General features: G+C 40.3%; 2 protein-coding genes across 5 annotated transcripts in view; both read left to right on the plus strand.

Moving 5' to 3' along the window:
* Positions 1–268: 268 nt before the first annotated feature.
* Positions 269–17,775, plus strand: slc7a1a (solute carrier family 7 member 1a). 2 transcript variants are annotated; one of them, XM_031320302.2, is made up of 13 exons: positions 269–543; positions 8,425–8,701; positions 8,794–8,976; positions 9,135–9,293; positions 9,526–9,703; positions 10,028–10,161; positions 11,533–11,755; positions 13,302–13,438; positions 14,316–14,418; positions 15,189–15,394; positions 15,518–15,669; positions 15,777–15,885; positions 16,205–17,775. In XM_031320302.2, the coding sequence occupies exons 2-13, from the start codon at positions 8,515–8,517 to the stop codon at positions 16,384–16,386; spliced, it is 1,953 nt and encodes a 650-aa protein (XP_031176162.1). In that variant the 5' UTR covers positions 269–543; positions 8,425–8,514; the 3' UTR covers positions 16,387–17,775. The 2 variants fall into 2 exon arrangements, with proteins under 2 accessions (XP_031176162.1, XP_031176163.1); XM_031320303.2 differs by lacking the exon at positions 269–543 and adding an exon at positions 4,095–4,256 and having other exon boundaries at positions 16,205–16,462.
* A 2,921-nt stretch (positions 17,776–20,696) lies between these two features.
* mtus2a (microtubule associated tumor suppressor candidate 2a) overlaps positions 20,697–20,921 on the plus strand; it is a 46,700-nt gene continuing 46,475 nt past the window's right edge. For all 3 annotated transcript variants that reach the window (XM_031320246.2, XM_031320247.2, XM_031320248.2), the window contains exon 1: positions 20,697–20,897. The gene's annotated coding sequence lies outside the window, so the exon portion shown is untranslated. The remainder of the gene's footprint in view (positions 20,898–20,921) is intronic.

Below are 20,921 nucleotides of genomic sequence, written 5' to 3' on the forward strand. Positions count from 1 at the left end.
CAATTAAGTGAAAACTGGATCATTAGGTGGCGTTCTTCCATTTTTGTACATATTTTGACCATAAAAGGGGCAATTGAAAATGATGTCCAATAAGGAACATTTTTTAACGGAGCAGCTGTGACGTTGCGTTCAGTCTCAAAGTTCTTCAATATTGCCGATTGCCTGTCTCATGATCAAAACTCTTTAACAAATTAATGAGTGTCATACTCATGAATGTGTTGTTAATTTCAGCCAGTTGCCACTTGTGGCAGTCGGTATCTAGCCTCGCATTGCCAGACCTTCCTGCACAGCGCTGTTGGTCACTAATGCAGTTTGAGACCAATGGCTATTGCACAACTGTAATGGTAATGGGCGGGCGGGGCCGCTTGTTTGCCTCTCCTCCATCTGAACGCGCTAAAACAGAGCAACCCGAAACCCTTTAAACTCCTTACCACCTGAGAGACACTTTACAACTTTGCCGACGACCGTGTGTCGACGCAGTTTTGCGGTGTAGACCTCGAAATCTTGGATCACTGCTTCATGCGCGCCCGGAGGGTCTACAAGGTAATACTCTTATAGCGTTGCATTATGCTACATAGCCACATGCAAATGGATAAACAGTGTTTAATTACTAACTTGAGTATCTGTGCCTCAGGGTAGATTTTAAGGTGATGCACACCAGCTACGGAGCAGTAGAGAAACTAATTTTCCTTGCGTAAAATGGAATGGGTGCGTGAATACACGAAAGCACCCATGCTGTAAACCACATGTTCGTTTTGCTCAGACCCCATTTTTACTGCTTCATAGAAGCCCAAGTGGTTCTGTTTCCTGTAGCATGCCTGTGAATGGTGCTTCACAATCCGAATAAACTAAACTTTGTTGCATAATTTCCTTTTCATGCAACTTGCAACTTAGTTATTAACGATGCAGAACCAGCAGTTTGGGTGATTCTACATTTAAGGGATACTTAAAATGCATTGGCTGTAATCATGTAATATGAGAGCGGTGGCCCCTGGGGTGTTTTAAGGTTAAGACTGGCTTGGGCTGTGTCAGTAGAGCGTAGCCGACCAAAGAGGGCTGGTGATGCATGTGAGGAAGGTGGTGGCTGTGGGATTTGGATTTGGATTTGGAATGCAACTATCCTGGATTCAAAACTGGTCTGAAATCAGCCATGAGAGGTTTGCAACCTTATAGGGGGACGGTGGTGAATATAGTCCAGAGCGCTGGTTACCGAAGTGGGGTCAGGGGACCACCAGGGGTCACTGAGGGGGTCCCCAGCAAAAAGGGGAATCATTTATTTTCACTATAATTCCTAAAGTAACACAGTGACAGAATGTATGAATATGTTGGTCATGTGTTTTTATATACTTTTTGTAATAAAACATCTATAACCAGAAATCCTATCAGAAGGGGGACCCTGGGACGAAATCTTATTAAATGGTACTTGGTTTAATTTGTATCCGTTTAGGGGTCCTTGATGCAAAAAAGTTTGGGAACCACTGGTCTAGAGTGAAAGCAGCAAGTGGCACGTACTGACATGCAAGTAGACGCACTGACATGCAGAGCAAGCCGCAAATTAGAAAATGTACTCACAGTAAAGGAAAAGTAATTAGGCTACGCTGTGGCTTAAGCATTTTTTTTACCGAACACTGTTCGGTAAAAGCGGAATCAGAAGAAAGTGTGACAAAATGAGTGGCATAATTGCTGAATTAACAACTGTATTTTTATATTCTAATATTAACTACATTTTCAGAATGACTCGGTAACAAGAGTTGACCTTTTAGATCTTCGTGGCAAGAGCAGTTTCAGTCGGTCTAACTTTAGCTGGTCTGGATGTGGGTCACTAGCGTGCAAGTTGCTGACTGCAGGGCTGTATGTTGCCTATACAAATGCACTGAAGGGTGTGTGTGTGTGTGTGTGTGTGTGTGTGTGTGTGTGTGTGTGTGTGTGTGCTTTCCAGGTTCCCTGAGCTGCTAGGGCTTCATATTTCCTCTCTGCTGCATCTCCACGCTACATGTTTGGTTGCCTGTATAATTAGTAATACCAGCATAACTTGTAGTTGCTCTGAATAGTGTGTGGATCTTGTTTATACTCACAGTTGGGATGAAACACATTACAATGGATTGGTTTTTGATGTTGACTTGCCAGAGCTGTGTGCAAAATGTAAGCAAATGTAGCTGCATGGATTACAGTGTGTACAAAACATTGATCGGGTGCTTATCACAATATTGGGTAACAGTAATACACACACACACACACACACACACACACACACACACACACACACACACACACAAGGTGTACTCATGATTACAGAAGTGATAAGTTGCTGGAATAGTTCAGTAGATTCTGAAAGTGAATTTGTTTGCAGTGGACAGTGATGCCCCATACCAGCTTTTTAATTCTTGAACGTACAATGACTTACACTGTGTTCTTATGAACAAACGCAATAGAATATACAAAGTATCTGAATACAAATGAACACAAATATGCTATGTTAAAATAGTAGGACTGTTTTATGGCAACAAAAATGTAAATATTCTCAGGGAAATCAGGTACCGAATAAATGTTTTTTTTTTTTCAACTTTTGAATAATATGTAAACATATTGGAGGTTTAAAACGGGATAATTTACCGGTAGATATTCTGATTTGCACATTTTCTTCTGAATATCCCAGATCCCAAATTATCAGCAAATAATCAGCAAAGAGACTCCAGTGTTAAACAGAGATATCAGTACATTTTGCTTTCTTTCATATGCTTTCAAGTCCTCATGTTGTTCACTCATAAAGTAAAGAGCCTTTGTATTTTAGCATAATTGTTAAACTGAATGGAGGTAAAAAGTCTATTTTTTGTTTCCTAAAATATGTGATTAATTCTCTGGTCCGTGTCAGGGAAGAGGATGAGAGTAAGGTTGTTGTTTGTTCAGACAGGTGGAGGGCACTTTGTCTGTCCCTCAGTGTTAGTGTTCTTAGTGTGACTATAAATCATTCTTTTTTATAGTCAAAACTTGGCTGCCTATGTCTTTGCCTTTTACTGTCAAACTATCTGACAGGCATTGTTGAAATCCACCAGCACAAGTACAAGGTGACCCAGTGAGCACATGGTCAGTCAAGCAGCAACACATCACTTTGTTTACACTCAACACTGCTGTTGCATGTCATTCGTTCTCCTTACTGAACCCACCTTCAGAAAGTGATTCCACTCAGCTGGACGCCTATAGTGAATGTGGCATATAGCTGAACTCAATGACCCCAAAACAGGAAAACAATCCACCAACACACATACATAATACGTTTTCATTCCTCCAACATAATGCTGTACAATTTAATAAATGTGTAACCTAGTTATTTTGTAGGTGGTATTGAAAAGGACTTCTAGCCATCCTAAATGTCAAGCAGTGTCATATTTATGGTCGACGTTCATTGGTTCAAAGGATCACACCCCCTTTCCTGTTCATCCACTCCCTCCCACTGATGCTCCCAGGCTCTGCTCTCTACCCACATCTCATCTGCTCTACTCTCTGCCAAAACACTTTTAAAATGACATTGGGTCAGATATATGTGTGCGTGTGTGTGTGTGTGTGTGTGTGTGTGTGTGTGTGTGTGTGTGTGTGTGTGAGTGTACACTGAGATAAGAAGGGACCATGCTTTCTAAAGCCTGATTTTTTTATTGTAACTTTAATCCCTACACTTTTGAAACTTTAATATTTATTCCAGTGGTATTATTATTTCATTACAGGGAATTCAAACAAAGCATGCATGTATGAATTTATGTACATAGATGCATGAGTGACACCAATGAAAAGGCTTGTCTGGATGCAGCCACTGGTTGGAGCTTGCTGGGGTACATTTCATAAAAAAAGCTACTGCTTTTGTAGATACACTGTTATTGTGACTGTTTTCATCCATGTAGCCTCAACTCTAATTATTTAAGAGCTTACAGGTATCCAGAGTCATTATTGTAAAAATACATTATTTATTAAGGTTTTCACGGTCAGCCAGCTTGTGCTAGATTTTTACTGTGTGTGTGTGTGTGTGTGTGTGTGTGTGTGTGTGTGTGTGTGTGTGTGTGTGAGCGCGCACACTGCCTGGAATAGCCAAGCCATGTGATTCCTCCAGATTCTATTTCAGAATGGCTGCCGTCAAACGCTCTGCAGTGTTCACGGCAGCTTGAAGAATAGTTAACAAATACGTCTTTTAATCACTCATCTGTCAGCGTTCTTTAAAACTTTTCACTCAGATCAACAGGTGAAGCACATCTGTAGGTGATTTTCAAGTAAGTACTCTATATATTTTCTCATTCCAACATGTGGGCATAGGTTATTGGCATTTTGACATTGATCTGCAGCATTGACATTGTACATGTATTTCGTTGTGCCTCCTGTTTCAAATGTGATGTTGTATTGAATAGTCAGACTTCCTTCTGTTTGAGGTGTCATTATTTTGTCTGATTGTACTGAACTGTATACCTTCTTATAATACATCCATGCGTGTACCCAGGTCAGTGAGGGGTCATATGGTTCATATAAGTTACTTTCTTCTGCGTTTATGTGCATGTGTGTGTGTGTGTGTGTTTGTTCCTGTAAGATTATGATTACCCCTGGATATTTGAATAGTGTTTTCATTCTAAACTTTTGTTAATGACCTTCCCGGGTTTTACAATAATGTCAGACTGATCTTATGAAGTGGCGTATGTATGACACGCCAATTGGTATGCCGTTATTGGCGTGTTATCAAGACGCACACTCGCTTTTCAGCGTGTTTATCAACGCCGTTTGTCCTCCATTGACTTACATTACCTTGCGTTTGCGTGTGAATTGACGCCATAGCGAGTAGTATGAAAGGGCGAAAATCCGCGTAGGGAAGTTGGTCGGGGTGGTGGATGGGTCAAACACAGGACTTTCACACAGGAGAGCGGGGATTGCGTTTTCCGTGTGTGATGTTTTCTTCGTTTTCCGCGTGTGTTGTTTCCTTAGCAGTTCTTCTTTTCCTAATCCCAACCAGTTTTTATTTTGCCCCGCGTGTGAAGTTAAAACCAATCGTAGCCTCGCGATAACACGTAGCCTCGCGATAACACGCCACGTGGCTTTAGAAAGAGGCGTGTATGTTTACGCAAAGTCATGATGCCACGTTGATAATGTGGCACAGGAGCCGTTGTAATTATCAGCTACTTATTTTCTAATGATATACTGTAAGCATGTCTTACTGCTGTTGGTTTGGTCCAGTAATTTAATGGATTATTTGTGCAACAGCTGTTTTCATTATAGTTTTTTTTACCAACAGATAGACATTTCTCTAGATTTACTGTTAATTTGCTGTATGTTTGCACTTCTTAAGCATGCAATTACATTTACTGAATATGTAAAAAACATATATGGCGCCAATATTGTAGCAAAACTATTTGCAAATGTGTGTGGAGAGTTGTGCAGATGTATCTCAATCCGTGTGTGCATATAATCAAATTCGCAAATGTGTAAAATAATCCCTTAATGCGTACTAAGATTTGTAAATGTGTACAGGAATCCGCATATGTGTATTTAGAATCCATGTATGCATAATCAGATTTGTAAATTTGAAAAAAAAAATCCAAATCTGTATTCAGTGCACTGAGATTTGTAAATGAGTAGATAGATATTATTATATATGAAAACGCTCCAAGAGCTGGAAATACAGTCATCAGTAACAACTCAGAAGGCCTCTCGATTGTCTTTTTACACGCGGCTTTTGCTACACTTCTGCCATGGCAGAGCTCTGCAAATGCATGTGGTGATTTGTCTGTAGCGCTCTGCTTGCACTGTGCTTAAGTAGAAATACAGCCTACATACCTCTAGTCGGTGTGTACGCATCTTTTTCTACACATTTACAGATCTATGTACGCATTTAAAGATTTGTCTATGCATTCACAGATCTATGTATGCATTTACAGATTTCTCTATACATTTACAAATCTCAGGACATTGTAAATCTAAATTAAAAACATACAGAGTTGCAGATTTTTTTTACACATATACAAATCTGATTACGCACACAGATTTTGAATGCACATTTGCAGATTCCTGTATACATTCACAACTCTCAGTTTGCATTTAGAGATTCTTTTACATATTTGCTTATCTGATTACGCACACACGGTTTGAGATACATTTTCACAACTCTCCACACCCATTTGCAAATAGCTTTGCTACAATAATGGCCTCATAAAAGTACTATTTGTATAATGAGTAAATACAACAAACCAACAGTCCAAAACCTCAAAATAGTTTACTATCAGAAGACCCACTTGAGAGGCTGGAACCAGCAAATGTTGCCATTTCTCCTTAAAAACAAAGCACATTTATTCAAGTTCTGTCTACTAATTGATTAATCAATCAGCTCCAAAAGCAACATCGTCATGTTCTAGGCACCTAATCGGGATGTAACAATTACCGGTGTAACGGTAAACCACGATAAAAATGTTGACAATAACAATAACCATTTCCATTTAAAATATAATTATTATCACGATGGATTACCACGGTGTGGAAACCGTATGTTTAATCCTTCCCAGCTTCATCTGAGTCTAATTAGTGGTGTTTCTTTGATTTGTTTACATATTGTTCTTTATGTCTTAGCTTGAATGTTTGGATTTGTATAATTTAAACCTGCACTACTGGAAATGTTCCTGACAAATATGTCGTTTACATGCTGAACCCTTGTTCCTTTGATGTTAAAAGTTGCACTTTTGAAAAGGTTTTGCCTATATTTTTGTAATATAATAAACACTGTTACACTTTTGGAAACTATTCAGCTTGTGTAGGCCTATCAGTGCTTTCTGAACATATTGAACACACTTTTAAAAATACCGCGATAATACCAAAAATCGTGATCATTTTGGTCACTATAAGCGTGAGGTTACATTTTCATACCGTTACATCCCTAGCTCCTAATGGTGGGCAGTACCACGATGGTACATTAGGAGAGCCTGCACCTGTGTAAACCTTTCCACACCATTTCTAAAGAACATTCAGCGAGCCTTACTGCTGACATGCAACATAATTTATTATCAATGACACCGCGCAGACAATAGTGACGTCTGCAACACTAAATAGCAGCTGCAGGTGGGAGTGGCTGAATTTAATGTCTTCTGACTTGTGTAATAATTTCAGCTTGATTATGGTGGACAATTTGGTGCAACAAGAAACAATCGTGTCAGTATCACTGGCAGTATTTTGGGTCAGCGTTTAGAGCGTTTAGACAGCTTCTTAATATAGGAAAGTTTTTTGGAAATGTTTTTTTTTTTTAGATCTCTATAGATTAGATTCAGTAATGTGGCTGGTTGCATGTCAGGCATATCATACTCTAGGAAAGCAATAGTTGTGTTTTGGTTGTGTTTGACGGTTTTCTAGGAAAACTAAACAGTAAACTTTTCCCACTGCAAAATTTTTTTTTTTGCATACAAGTAATTTATATCCCTTAGACATTTTATTTATATATATTTTTTTATGCGTGGTCTAATTCCAGGAAGGAAAGTTGTAGCTGAGCATACTGAATGTTTTCTGGAAGGAAAAAAAGCCCACAAGGTCATCACCTTAGCTTACCCTTATGTGGAAGTTTCCATGAGGTGTGACATGACTGTTGCAATGTCCACATGACATGACTGTTTGGGGTTTATGTCCTCATGTGGAGAGGTGTCATTATCTGGAAAGGGGTCACAGTGTTGTGCCGCTGCATGTCACTCTGGACTTCTATCAGACCGCCACAACTTAACATACTGTAGCTGCAGGACATTGTTTATACCCCTTCCCCTCTTTCTTTTCCCCCCTTTTCATTTCTCCATCTGCCCTCTGTATTTTTTCTCCATCCAAATACCTCGTATTACCTCTCAGTTTGTGAGCTCAGCACTGAGGAATGTGCATGGCATGTTGGACAGACACAGAGTATCTTCTCAGCAACCACTTAGGAAATAAGTCTTTCAGCTGCCTCCAGAGGGTAGAGATAGTTTGAAACTACTGTAGCGCATTGTCCTTGTTTGTACTGTACTACCAGAGCAAAGGTAAATAATAACAGTCTCCGTAGGTTTAGTTTCTGCTGCTATATGTAAGAGTAACGCTATGTGATGATGAGCCTCCGCGGCATGTTTCAAGAAAGTGTTTTCTACGATTCTTTTTGTGTTGAACAGTCGGTTCGAGGGCTTTGCCTCCTCTCCTGTGAGTTGTGTTATGTAACACATGTCAGCAACGTATCCAGCAATAAGATGGATTATCCCTATAGGCCTCTGTTTTTTTGGCTAGTAGTCAAACATTGTGGATTTGGGCTGTGTTATATAACACCCCAGGACCACTGTGTGACCAGTGTTTATTGAAAGACTGAAAATAAAACATTCTGTGCTTATTTTTAAGCAACAGAGTCAACTATAACTGTGGGGAACTTTAAATCACTGTCCCTCATCTTTTCTCTCCCACTAGGGTGTGTGTGACATCTCCCCTTCCCCTCTGTGACCTCTGAACCCCGGTCAACCTTCTCCCCCTCTCCTCCCTGAGGCCAGACTGTGATCCATGGCGCTGGATAAGCTGTTGAGTTTCGGGAAGCAGTTGCTGAGGGTGAAGGTGGTGGACTGTAACACAGAGGACTCCCGCCTGTCCCGATGCCTCAACACTTTTGACCTAGTGGCCCTGGGTGTGGGCAGCACCCTGGGCGCTGGCGTCTACGTGCTAGCCGGTGCTGTTGCACGAGAGAATTCAGGTAAATTAACATTTGCTGCAAATGTAAAGAAGACGTCTTGTGAGACAAATCTTAAACCCTCTGATCATATGATATATTGTCCCGCCCCATAGGTCCTGCTATTGTGCTGTCTTTCCTGATAGCAGCCTTGGCCTCAGTGTTGGCCGGTCTGTGCTATGCTGAGTTTGGAGCCCGTGTTCCAAAGACAGGCTCAGCTTATCTTTACTCCTATGTGACTGTAGGGGAACTCTGGGCCTTCATCACTGGATGGAACCTCATCCTCTCCTATATCATTGGTAAATATCATAGAACTCTGTATTTACTACTATGTTGTTTCCTTTTGTTGTTGTTTGTGTTCACATGCAGATAAAGAAACAGAATGAGAGGGTACAACAAGACAACCAAAAGCACAGACACCACAAAACCTACCTCAACCGGTCTTTCTCCATCTCAGGTACCTCCAGTGTGGCCCGAGCATGGAGCGCTACCTTCGACGAGTTGGTAGGGAAGCGCATAGAGCAGTTCTGCAGAGAGTACATGTCAATGAATGCACCGGGTGTATTGGCAAAGTACCCTGACATGTTTGCTGTTGTCATCATAATCACCCTCACAGGTAGGAAAACTTCTTTCTTCTAGTCCCTCTTTCTTGTGATCCAACTGTTGTACACTTGTAACAGATATTTGACATTGCTGCAGTGGCAGATATTCACTACAGAAACTTGGTTGTCAAATTTGAGTACAAAACTTCTGTAACAAGTTGAATGTATTGCCTCTCCAGTTCAGTCTTCTTCCCCGAAAGAAGTTGTAATTCCCTTTTTCCTTTCCATGTCTTCTCTATTTATTAGGTCTGCTGGCATTTGGGGTCAAAGAGTCAGCAATGGTGAATAAGGTTTTTACGTGTATCAACGTCCTAGTGTTGTTGTTCATGGTGGTGTCTGGTCTGGTCAAAGGTACTTTGAAGAACTGGCAGCTTGACCCTGAAGAGATCCTACATGCCAATAATACCAGTAACTCCAGCCTCAAGTAAGAACTAGGTGTGGGAATCAAGGCCCCACAATACGATATTTTTACGATACTTACATGTATGTCACGATACAATATCATTGCGTTTTTCAACATATTGCGATATTCTGTGATATATTGCAATTTATGCAATTTTAAACTTGAAATACGTTTCTGTGAAACACCCTATGTTATGTTTGATACTTAATGGTTCTCAGTTACTCTGGGTAATCCACAGACCTTACGACTTTGTGTGCAATTTGTGTGAACTGACTCTTTAAATGTCTTTTATCACATACAGGTTATTCTTTGCTGATTTTAATCATTCTTTCCTCCCTTGTTCAGTCTGACAGACATCCTGCCAACCAAAGAAAGTTTAGGAGAGGGCGGCTTCATGCCGTTTGGTTTCACAGGCGTCCTATCGGGTGCTGCTACCTGCTTCTATGCTTTTGTCGGATTTGACTGCATCGCCACCACAGGTCAGTGCTGGAAGAAAGCAGAAAACACTCACTCAGTTGGCCCTATTCTCCTCTTTTTTCACTTATCGTATCCCTTCTACTGCTTCCTGGGTATGTGTCAGTATTTGAGGGGGGTGGGGGTGTGGTAACTCAATCTAGAGTTGGAACCATTTCCACCCTAAGCTTGTCTAAACATCAAGAAGTGTTACATAAGAGGGACAGGGCAGAGTGAAAAAGATGCAGTTTAGTGTGTTTGGCCCAATTTAGCTCTTGGTGGAATGTAAAGCACTGTGACACAGGATAGGGGCAAACATCATGGTACGAAGTTTGAGGAGAATATGTTCCCCATGTTGATTTACACTGTGCAAATCTATACCTGTGGGTGTGTCTTTATGCATGTAGTTCTGTTTAATCGGTTCGAGGCCTCTGGATTGTAAAAAAAAAAAGAAGAAAAAAGGGTTTCTTCCCGTTTGCCTGCTCCCTGCCCCCCCCAGCTTTTCCCACCCCTCTTGTTCCTGAATTCTAATTGGCTAGTTAGAGGTTGACCCTGAGTGGTTGCTTGAGTATGCCTTGTGGGGGCATGTCTCTCACATACACTCTCAGAGAGCACTAAACCATTATATCATGTGTGTGTGTGTGTGTGTGTGTGTGTGTGTGTGTGTGTGTGTGTGTATTCTGGCTACCAACCGTTAAGTTGGCATGAAGCCATTATCCCCTTCCCCTCCACACGCACACACATATGTAGACCCCCGACCTTCCAATAATCTGATCCGATCAATCGCTGTCACCTGTCATGAATAGTGGTATAGAAGAGGATCCAGACAGTGTTATACACACTCCATCATCGCGATGTGATTTCACTGCAGAACAAGTCGTGAGTGTTTGCCTGAGGAGCTCTGTTGCATAATCACCTGCAGCTAAATGGTTGGGTGTTTCAGTCTTGTTGGTGCACAGGGAAAATCCTTGTTCAGTTTGTTGCAAAGTACTGTGCAAAATGTTTCTTTACTACATCTGTTTGCCCAGTTTTCCACATTTACTGGAATTCTTCCAATACAACCATAAAAGAGACTATATACTATTTAAGAAAGTAAAAGTGATAGTCTCCTAAGTGAAATGTAGGAAATAGTTTCTTTGTCCTTTGTGTCTGACAAAAATAAAACGTGCTTTGTCTTTTCTTCCATTTGGTAGCACATATATGTGGCACTGCTCCATGCTATTGAGCAGTTGATAATGTTAATACTGGGAAGGGAGATGTGTGTCTTGAAACTACAAAAGGCAGGATTTCTTTCCTTTTAAAAACCGAATGAAAATGTCAGCACCTGGTGAAGTAATAAATAGGCAAACTTGTACTTTTTGCCCCGTTTAACTGTCTGCTCCTTGTCTACGCCCTAGGTGAAGAGGTGAAGAACCCCCAGAGAGCCATCCCTATCGGCATCGTATCCTCGCTGCTTATCTGCTTTGTAGCGTACTTTGGTGTTTCTGCTGCCCTCACCCTCATGATGCCATACTACCTGCTGGACAACAACAGCCCCCTGCCTGTAGCTTTTAATTATGTGGGCTGGGGAGGAGCCAAATATGCTGTAGCTGTAGGCTCTCTTTGTGCCCTCTCTACTAGGTAAGCAGTTACACACACCTGCATTGGTCTGCCATTAGCTTTAAATGCATGCTTGTGTGCTCTTCATTCATGTGCGTGTGCATGTGTGTGTATATTTAACTTCAGAAGGGATTTGATCCTTTGACTAAAAATAAGAGCACTGCTAAGAATATATTGTACTATCAGTGTGTGATTATGTAACTCATGTCACCAAAGACCACCACAAGTTTCTTTTTAATAATAATCAGTTTTTAATGGTTATGGTGGAGTTATTGTACATACAAACCTTTATTTTGTATGACTGTTGTATTGATAAACAATTATTGATTTGATTCTATTTTTTATTTTAAAAGGTGTGCGTAGTATATTTAATGTTGATTTTAATGGTTAATGGGTGTGAACAGATGTGTGGTTTTATATTAAACATGTTCCTGCATGCCACTATTGTACATGTAAATGTACTGTATGATTTTCCTTGTATCTGTCAGGTCTTTGTCTTAAGACCGGTCTCAAAACCACTTTTTGAAGTTCTAGTGTCAGATAAAGAGGACTCTAGATTTTATTTCAAGACCAGTCAAGACCACAATTGCAGAGATATCACTAAATTGCCTCTGCGTTGTCTAATTGTATGTCTTAACATCATTACTGTGATTGGATGTAAAACTTCCTGCTTCAGATGCAACCAATAACTTGACTAATTTCTCATTTTAAATTTGTTACTGTTAAACCCCTCTCCTCACCTCCTTAACACGCACGCCCAAGAAAGTGAATGCGAGAGACAGGAGAAGCTCTGGCACTGGTCTGGTCTTGGTCTTGACTCGGTCTCAACCCCTCAAAGTCTTGGTCTTGACTTGGTCTCTATACACTCTGGTCTTGGTGATGACTTGGTCTCGCTTTAGGTGGTCTTGACTGAAACGCTGGTGGATACTATATATATCCTGGTCTCCCCCCCTGCTGGGTGCTTTGTTCCCTATCCCCCATGTGATCTGGGCTAGGGCTAACAATGGGCTGCTTTTCAAGTTCATTGCGAGGATCAGCCCCCACACCAAAACCCCGCTAACTGCAACCCTTACCTCTGGCATTGGGGCAGGTGAGACACTAACATGCATGTTTTAAAACAGCATCTATTTTCACCAGGTTATTCTTTGTCATTTTTCTAACATGGGTCAGTGGCTGGACTTTGTTTTTTTGTTGGTGTAAGAAGGAATTTAAACAACAAAACTAAACTGCTTGCTAAAGTAACTAAAGATTTCTACAGTGAACTGAGAGCATGTGGAGCACCATATTTGCTATTTAAGGAGGAGAAAAATTGCATGCTGGCATCAGAATATCCTTGGCCCAACATCATGCCCCTGCTGCTCTACAGTGCAGCAGTCTCGTATCCTGTTGTCCGTTCTCCCACCCTAATCCGCAACTCCCATCTTGCTAACCGTATTCGTCATCTTTTGCAAATTCTTCCCCTTTTTCCCTTATTGACCTCCTTTAATCCTTCCTTTCCCCTTGTTCCTCTACCCTACACCTTCCACTGTCGTCCCAATCTGACGTTTTTCTTCCCACACCTCCCAAGTCTGTTGGGTTCCATGTTCCCCCTACCCCGAATCATCTTTGCCATGGCTCGGGATGGCCTGCTCTTCTCCTTCCTGGCCCACATCAGTGAGAGGAAATCCCCCATAACGTCTACTGTCGCTGCCGGGGTTATGTCTGGTAAGATGGATAGGGAATGTGAAATAGGGACAGATAAGGAAAACAGAGGCCTGTATTTGAGGAGAGGGAAGAAGAGAGGGGGATTAAGAGGGCTGTGGCATACAGAAGAGAAGAAAGGTATGAGATGATGTGAAAGTTTATTTTAAAAAAATCAAGAGAGAAAAAAAGAGTACAACCTGCACAATTGACTTTGACCTCTTTGCCATACACATAGCAACAGAGAAAGTGTGGCATAACCATTACTTGTAACCATTTAAACATTTGGTTACACTTTACTTGAAGATAGCTACATAAGAGTGACATGACACTGTCATGAACGTGTTATAAACATAAACAAGTCATAAACGTTTATGACATGACGCTTCTTTTAGTAAGTGTCATTCGGTTTTTGTCATGACAAGTTATGGTTAGGGTTAGAGTTAGGGTTCATGTGTCATGACTGTGTCATGACTGTGTCATGTGTTCATGACACTGTCATGTCACTCTTATGTAGATACCTTCAAGTAAAGTGTTACCAAACATTTAAACCATTTGTTACTGTCATTTCATTTCTAATTGAAAATGTTTGTGCTGTAGTAGCACACAGCAGTGCTTTAAGCTTGATGCTAATGTTGATAACTCACAATGACAATGACAATGCTAACATGCTGATGTTTAGCCTATATGATGTTAGCATGTTAGCTAGCTAGCGTAGCTAAAAAGTAAAAGTTATCACACAAGACCAAGACATTTAAACTCCATGTTTATGGAATAACAAAGGACCGTTTCTAAAAGTCATTACAGACCTTTCAAATTATTTTGTACAGTAACAAAGCTTCCCAGGATCAAAATAAGTATTATAATCTTTCCAACCATTTCTTTTTTTTTCTCTTTCTAGCTATCATGGCATTTCTGTTCGACCTGAAGGACCTGGTTGACCTGATGTCAATAGGGACGCTGTTGGCCTACACATTAGTGGCTGCCTGTGTTTTGGTTCTCAGGTCAGTGGGGGGACATAAGTATAGACTTTCACCAGGGACACTGGTTTGGGGAAGCAGAGTAATTTTAGAGTTGGTCCAGCTTAAAGCTGAAACACTTAAAGCTTTAGTGAGTAACGTTTTGATATTAATGAACGTCCGTTACATTCAAGCCATTGCCAAATGAGTTTTACAAAGCTAATTAAGACTATCAGCTCCACACAACTCTCTCTGTATTTCTCAGGATGGCTATGTTCAGAAGATTGTGTCGTCCGGTGACTTTCCCACGCAGAAGCTCAAGTGAAGATAATTACCTTTTCTGAAGAGTCCATCATGTTTTTTTAATCCTCCGTGTCGTCTTTGGCTACTAGCAACGTGGAGGAGGCGTGTGCGCGATCACGGAAGGCTGTATCATGTGGACGCGCCGTCAGTGTTGTTGTCATTACTTAGAATTCCTCATGGGGGCGACAGAAACTACGCACTATTGCTTTAACACTTCCATCACCATCTTCCTGCTGCCACATATGTGTATATCTCTTTAGCAAACAGTGAAAGTCAGCCTTGTTAAAAGCAGTTTCCAACTCCGTTAATATAACACCAGACAAATTATGACTGCAGTTGACACTACAATATGATTGATATTACTCATAGACATTGTGCACTAGTGTTGCAATAGGCTATGTGCTCTTTATCACTGCGTTACCGCTGGGACTATTAACTATTTTCAGTGATGTGAATATAGAGTAAAGTCGCAATGCTAAAACTGCTTGGTGTGTGTTTTTTGATTGTGTCAGGTACCAGCCTGAGCAGCCCAATCATGTGTATCAGATGGGAAATACCCACGATGATGTGGACCTGGGCGACGGCATCAGTGTCCCCAGTATGGGTATCCTGCCTGGTGTGGAAGAGAGGTTCAGCTTTAAGAACCTCCTGTTCCCAAATAACCCTGAGCCATCCACACTTTCAGGCTTCGCTGTCAACACCTGTGCCTCTCTCATGGGTAGGTGATCATATATTCAATGGATTCATTTAAAATATATTAACTGAGTCCTGCGTGTTAAGTTAAATGGCACTTACGCAGAATTATACATGAAATGATATACAAACATATGTACTTTTGCAGGAACGTTGATCCTGGTGTTCAGTATAATGGCAGTGCAGGGAGGCGCTGCTGTGTGGAACATCATAGCCCTCAGTGTCATCTTCATGGTGTGTCTTCTCCTCACCATTATCATCTGGAGACAGCCTGAGAGCAAGACAAAACTTTCCTTCAAGGTTTGATTCCAGAAACTTAGTCTGTGTAGATTTTGTATCTATTTCAACACACTTTATGTTTGCTTAACACAAATCGCCATGTCTCCTTTCTATATTTGACTCCTAAGGTTCCACTGCTACCCTTTATTCCAGTGATCAGCATGTTTGTAAATGTTTTCCTGATGATGCAGCTGGACAGAGGCACTTGGATACGGTTTGCTGTCTGGATGGCTATAGGTAGGTAGTCTCTGCAGGGTTTAAAATGACTTACTAGTTCTAGGATTGTTATTGATCCCTTAAAAGGAAACATTCTTTTGACTTAACACCTTTCACTTGATTGTCTCTGGCTAAAAAAAATGTTGGTTTTCCTACTCATACCCTTCACTGTAGAGTCTCTCAGACTAATTACACACAACTGGAACTTTGTTTGCTTTAGTAACTTAAAATAGGCAGTCCAACAAGGTGACCATTCAGTCAGCCTTAATATGTCATCATTATGCAAAACACAGTTGCAAGCAGGAACTGTTTTGAAACATGTCTTGCACTGCTTTTTAAGGTTTTGTGATCTACTTCGGCTATGGGATTCATCACAGCGTTGAGGGCGCTCGTCATCGCTCGCCAGACACAGAGATGAACGGCTTCAAGTGCGACCATGATTCAGGAGCCATGTCAATAGAAAAAGAGGCCTTCCTGCGCAATGGCATCAATGCCAGGGAAGAGGACGATGAAGATTTGTAGGACGCATTAAAACACATTGTGTACATTTCGACCTCCCCTGACGCCAGTCTGTCTGTGTAAGAATATTTTTGACTTGACGACTCCCAGTCCTTCACTGGCAAGTAGTAATCATACATAACTTCGACCTAAAATTCACAAAACTGTGACTTTCCCTAATGACTGCTGGGTAGAAAACTGGTGACAATACTCATGCAAAAATAGAACTTCTTGAGCCATAATTGACATGTTCTATTAATTTAGTATTTTGTAATACACTACGTTACCCTTTTTGCTTGGCTTTGAGCTTCAACTGCTCGTTATCGCTTGGCTGTCTAGGGGGCGGGGCTTGTGTTTGAGACATTTCAGTGTTTCAGGAGGTTGAGTTGAGGTCTGGGTTACATTGCTGGCAGTCGGACTGTGTGCACATGTGTAACAGCTTTCGTCTGGGTACGAAAACATTTTACAAGATTAAATACAGATTGGTTCCAATAGCTATATTCTTTTAAACCTGACAACTCTTATGTAACTGATGTTGAAATGCTGCTCTGACAGTCCTCCTCTGAGAGACAGGGAGACACTGTGAGAGCTTGCACAATACACTGCAACACACTTGTCAATGATATAATTACCCCTGTTCACTAGCAGAAAAGGGTGGTTGGGCCAATGGCTGCACAGTATAAGTGGGCCAGCAGGAAACCGTAGGTTACGGTTACCATGAGTCCAATTTTAGGTCCGAAGGATTGCATTGATACCAGCAATCAAAAGCCTTGGATCTGGCTGAAAATTGTGATGCAGAAATGTCTGTAACAAGACACCAAATAACATATCCTGTTGGACAGTTCCTTAAGCTGGGATACAGAGATACAGAGGAAGTGATTGGTCTAATGCTTTATTGACACCAAATGTGAAAGACACGTGCAAAGACAAGAATAGACGCTAATTGGCGGTCGGCGAAGCGAATGATGTGACACAAAATTTGCGCCATTCACACAAATATTGTAGCCGCCTATGAGCGGTGAAAACCACTGAGCTGTGTGCGGCTCCGAATGATGTTATTAATCCAGACACGACAGCGTTTGGTTTTCTGGCAAATCTGGGTCTTCCACAACAGGTACAAAGCAGCAATATTGGTTATTTTGGCCATGGTTGATGACGGGAAGAAATGGTGGCAAGAAACGTGGTTGGTATCTACATGTAGCCCCTCCTCAGATACCTGATTTTACATCCTCTTCACAATACTAACGACAGTTGTTAAAATACACTATCTTATTTGGTATATTTAATACCCTTGGCAAATATATGGAATCTGGTTTGTGAACCCTCATGCATGTTGAGTATCAGGTGAAGACATTGCGAGTTGCTGAATGTCAGTTAATCCCATGTAGCATTAGATGATAGTTGATTTTCACAGTGCTGGCTGCTGTGTCTTTTTGCATATGTAGCTTGTAACATTTAGCTTCTCATTTCAAAAAATAACACAGGCTGACTTTTTTTCTTCTTAAAATCTTCATTTTGGAAGAGCGTGTTTTTTCTCAATTTATTTGACGCCTTTTCTCTTGTTTATTCATTTTTCTTATTGTATTACCCGCTTCCGAAAACACGGTCATTTCCAGTGTGCTCTTCAGATTATGAATCTGATTCAACTTAATATTTACAGTTAAGTAAAAGCCTATGAAGAATTTGATCAGGTAGGATTTTGTCACACTTGTACATTTATTTACATACATTTTTGTTGTTGTCATTAAAATATCTAATGCTTTTAGATATTTTCTAAAGTAGAGTACTCCACTGACTAAAGTGCTCATATTATGCTTTTTGGCTTTTTCCCTTTCCTTTATTGTGTTATATATCTTTTTTGTGCATGTTATAGGTTTACAAAGTGAAAAAGCCCAAAGTCCACCCCAAAGGAACTCACCATCTCCAACAGAAAACACTGTTCACAAACTGCTCCAAACAGCTGTATTGTAGTCCAGCCTTTACTTCTTTTGTTGTACGCAATGTGCAGTACAACAAAAATATGGTGTTTTTTGAAAATTAAACCATGTAAACCTATTCTGATATAACCTCTAAATACAATTATGAACCTGAAAATTAGCATAATATGAGCACTTTAAGCAACGCACTCATAGCATTCTTCTTCCTTGTCAAAACCTGGCGCCTACATTGCCCACAACGCAACTCGACCTCCAACAGTTCAGTTGGAGATTCGGGTTTGCTTTGCTAGTAGCTGCTAGCATAAAGCCGAGAAGAGGAAGGAGCTACAGAGGTCTGATAATCTCACTTCTTTCTAAATCCACACCCACAGTTTTTTACATTTTCAAACTTGTGGTGTTCAGACCCAACTGACGTTACCTCAAGTAACGTGGCTTGAGGCAATTAATCAGACACAACAAAAGGCGTTTTCACACAAATTTTCATGCAGTAGTACCCCCCCAAGAACTGCAAACAAACTTTGGTGTGTAAAATTGGTGTAGTTCCCCTTTAACGAAAGTTTAATTCATCATTTAAATGCATGACCTATTCATGAACACTTACACATATCATTTTCCCATTAATTTTAACCTTTACTGTAAGTGCATTCTTTGTAGTTCGGGAGTCCTTCACAACACAGTGGCTGTCTATAAAACATGTACAATCAAGATTGTGTATATAAGATTTTGTTTATATTTCTTGTAGTAAATTATTTGTAAATTGGAGAAAAGGCTTATATTATGTTGCCCTGTTTGTGTCTGACATTGTTTTCCTTATATCGTGTTTACTTGATCAGTGCAACTGAAACTTTATCCTCAGGTTTGGCAATATCACTGCCTTCACCTTTTATTGTCATGACTTTAGCCATTATTGCCTTATTAAAAAGTGCAGTTATAACATGATAACTTTGGGATATTGGGATGACTGTGGCAAAAAAAAATGGTATTCACAAATTGTGGTCATGGGCTGTAGTAGAAGTGTAATAATAAATCTGTGACATCACATTACTTCTTCAGTAAGTATATTTTGTCAACAATGCATTTCTGACAGAGGTTTTGGTAATTTGTTTACTCAACACGTTAATATACCTTGTTGAATTGTTAAACAAAGTAATCATACTGCATTTTGATAATTCCTCAACTACAAACTTGCAGTTTCACAAATGGTCAAAGCACATGCAAAATCAAAAAATGGTATGTTTCAAAGAAATCTAACTATGCACAGTATAACAACAATTCAACTGATTCCTGTTTTAACGTTTAGTCTCCTTGTTAGTTGTGAATATACGAAGGGATTCATGTGTATTTGAAAATATATCTTCTGGTGTAATCAGTACTTGTTTTTTTGTTTTTTTTATTTTCTGCCATGCCAAACCTAAGTGTTTACTTTTTTCTGAAATGAGTAGGATTGTATGTCCAAACACATATATTATAAATAAAATATATTAAAGAAGGAACTTCTTGTTTCTATTCTTTGATGCTGCTTTAAACCTACTGACCTATAGCTTTACATAACGTCAGTCACATAATAAGCCTTTTGATGTTTTAAAATCCATCACCAGTGTTGATGGCTTCATGTTTTATGTCGTTTTGATGTGTTCATCTCTCAGACTTTTTCTTTCCTTTTTTTGCTTGCCTTTTCCTTGGTCATTGTTGGCTTTCAGTGTGTTTAAAATGTGTACAATACATGTTGAAAAAGCACAAAAACAGTCAGTATATTTGAGTCACATAAATGGTTTCTCATTTTGTTATTCATTCATAATTCATCATTTAATGGAGCTTTTAGGTATGCACCTGCCTAAGGCCAGAATAAACTGGCTTCCAGATTTTACAATGTTAAACAACTGTCTGACATATCACTGACTAACAAAGAAAAAAGACACATATTGCCCTTTTTGTTATATTTTACATTGAAAGTCAGTGTGTGGGATTTAAAATGTCTTTACTTTGGCGCCATCTGCTGCTAGTATTGGGACCTAACTGACCCAGGGATACTGAAAATGAGGGGCTGAAAGCAGGATTTGTTAGAAACAAAAACTAATGCCCAATCACAAAATCCCACATAGAAACTTAAATACCAGTGTCAACGTGTAGGCTAAATAGCAGGCATTCACTGCTATAAGTTAAAACATTGTTTTTGCTTGTCCTTTTATCCTTGTCCTTTTTGTTACAGTCAGTGTATGTTTTATACATCATTCTTGTCAATAACACGAGCTTTATCAACATCCAGACTCCTTCGGGGAGGATTTTTTATTTTGAAACCCACTGATTTCATCGGCTTTTCATCATACGTCTCACATGAACCAGCAGAGAGCGCAAATGTGTTGAGAGAGAGAGAGAGAAGCCCGGGGGTCTGATAGAAGGATGCTCTGCCAGGTGTCGGCTGCAGCATCAGCACCGCTCCACCTCCTCCTGTCCGCAGCATCTCTCTCTCTCTCTCTCTCTCTCTCTCTCTCTCTCTCTCTCTCTCTGAGAGTGGAAAGACACGCTTGTGTTTCGTTTTGCAACTCAGCTGCATTTGACCGACAGCCTTAAATTTATCAACTCTAGAGAAACCTGAAGGTAAGTCGCATAACTGAAAACAAC

The sequence above is a fragment of the Sander lucioperca genome, chromosome 13 (genome assembly GCF_008315115.2).
Source record: "Sander lucioperca isolate FBNREF2018 chromosome 13, SLUC_FBN_1.2, whole genome shotgun sequence".
NCBI lineage: Eukaryota > Metazoa > Chordata > Actinopteri > Perciformes > Percidae > Sander > Sander lucioperca.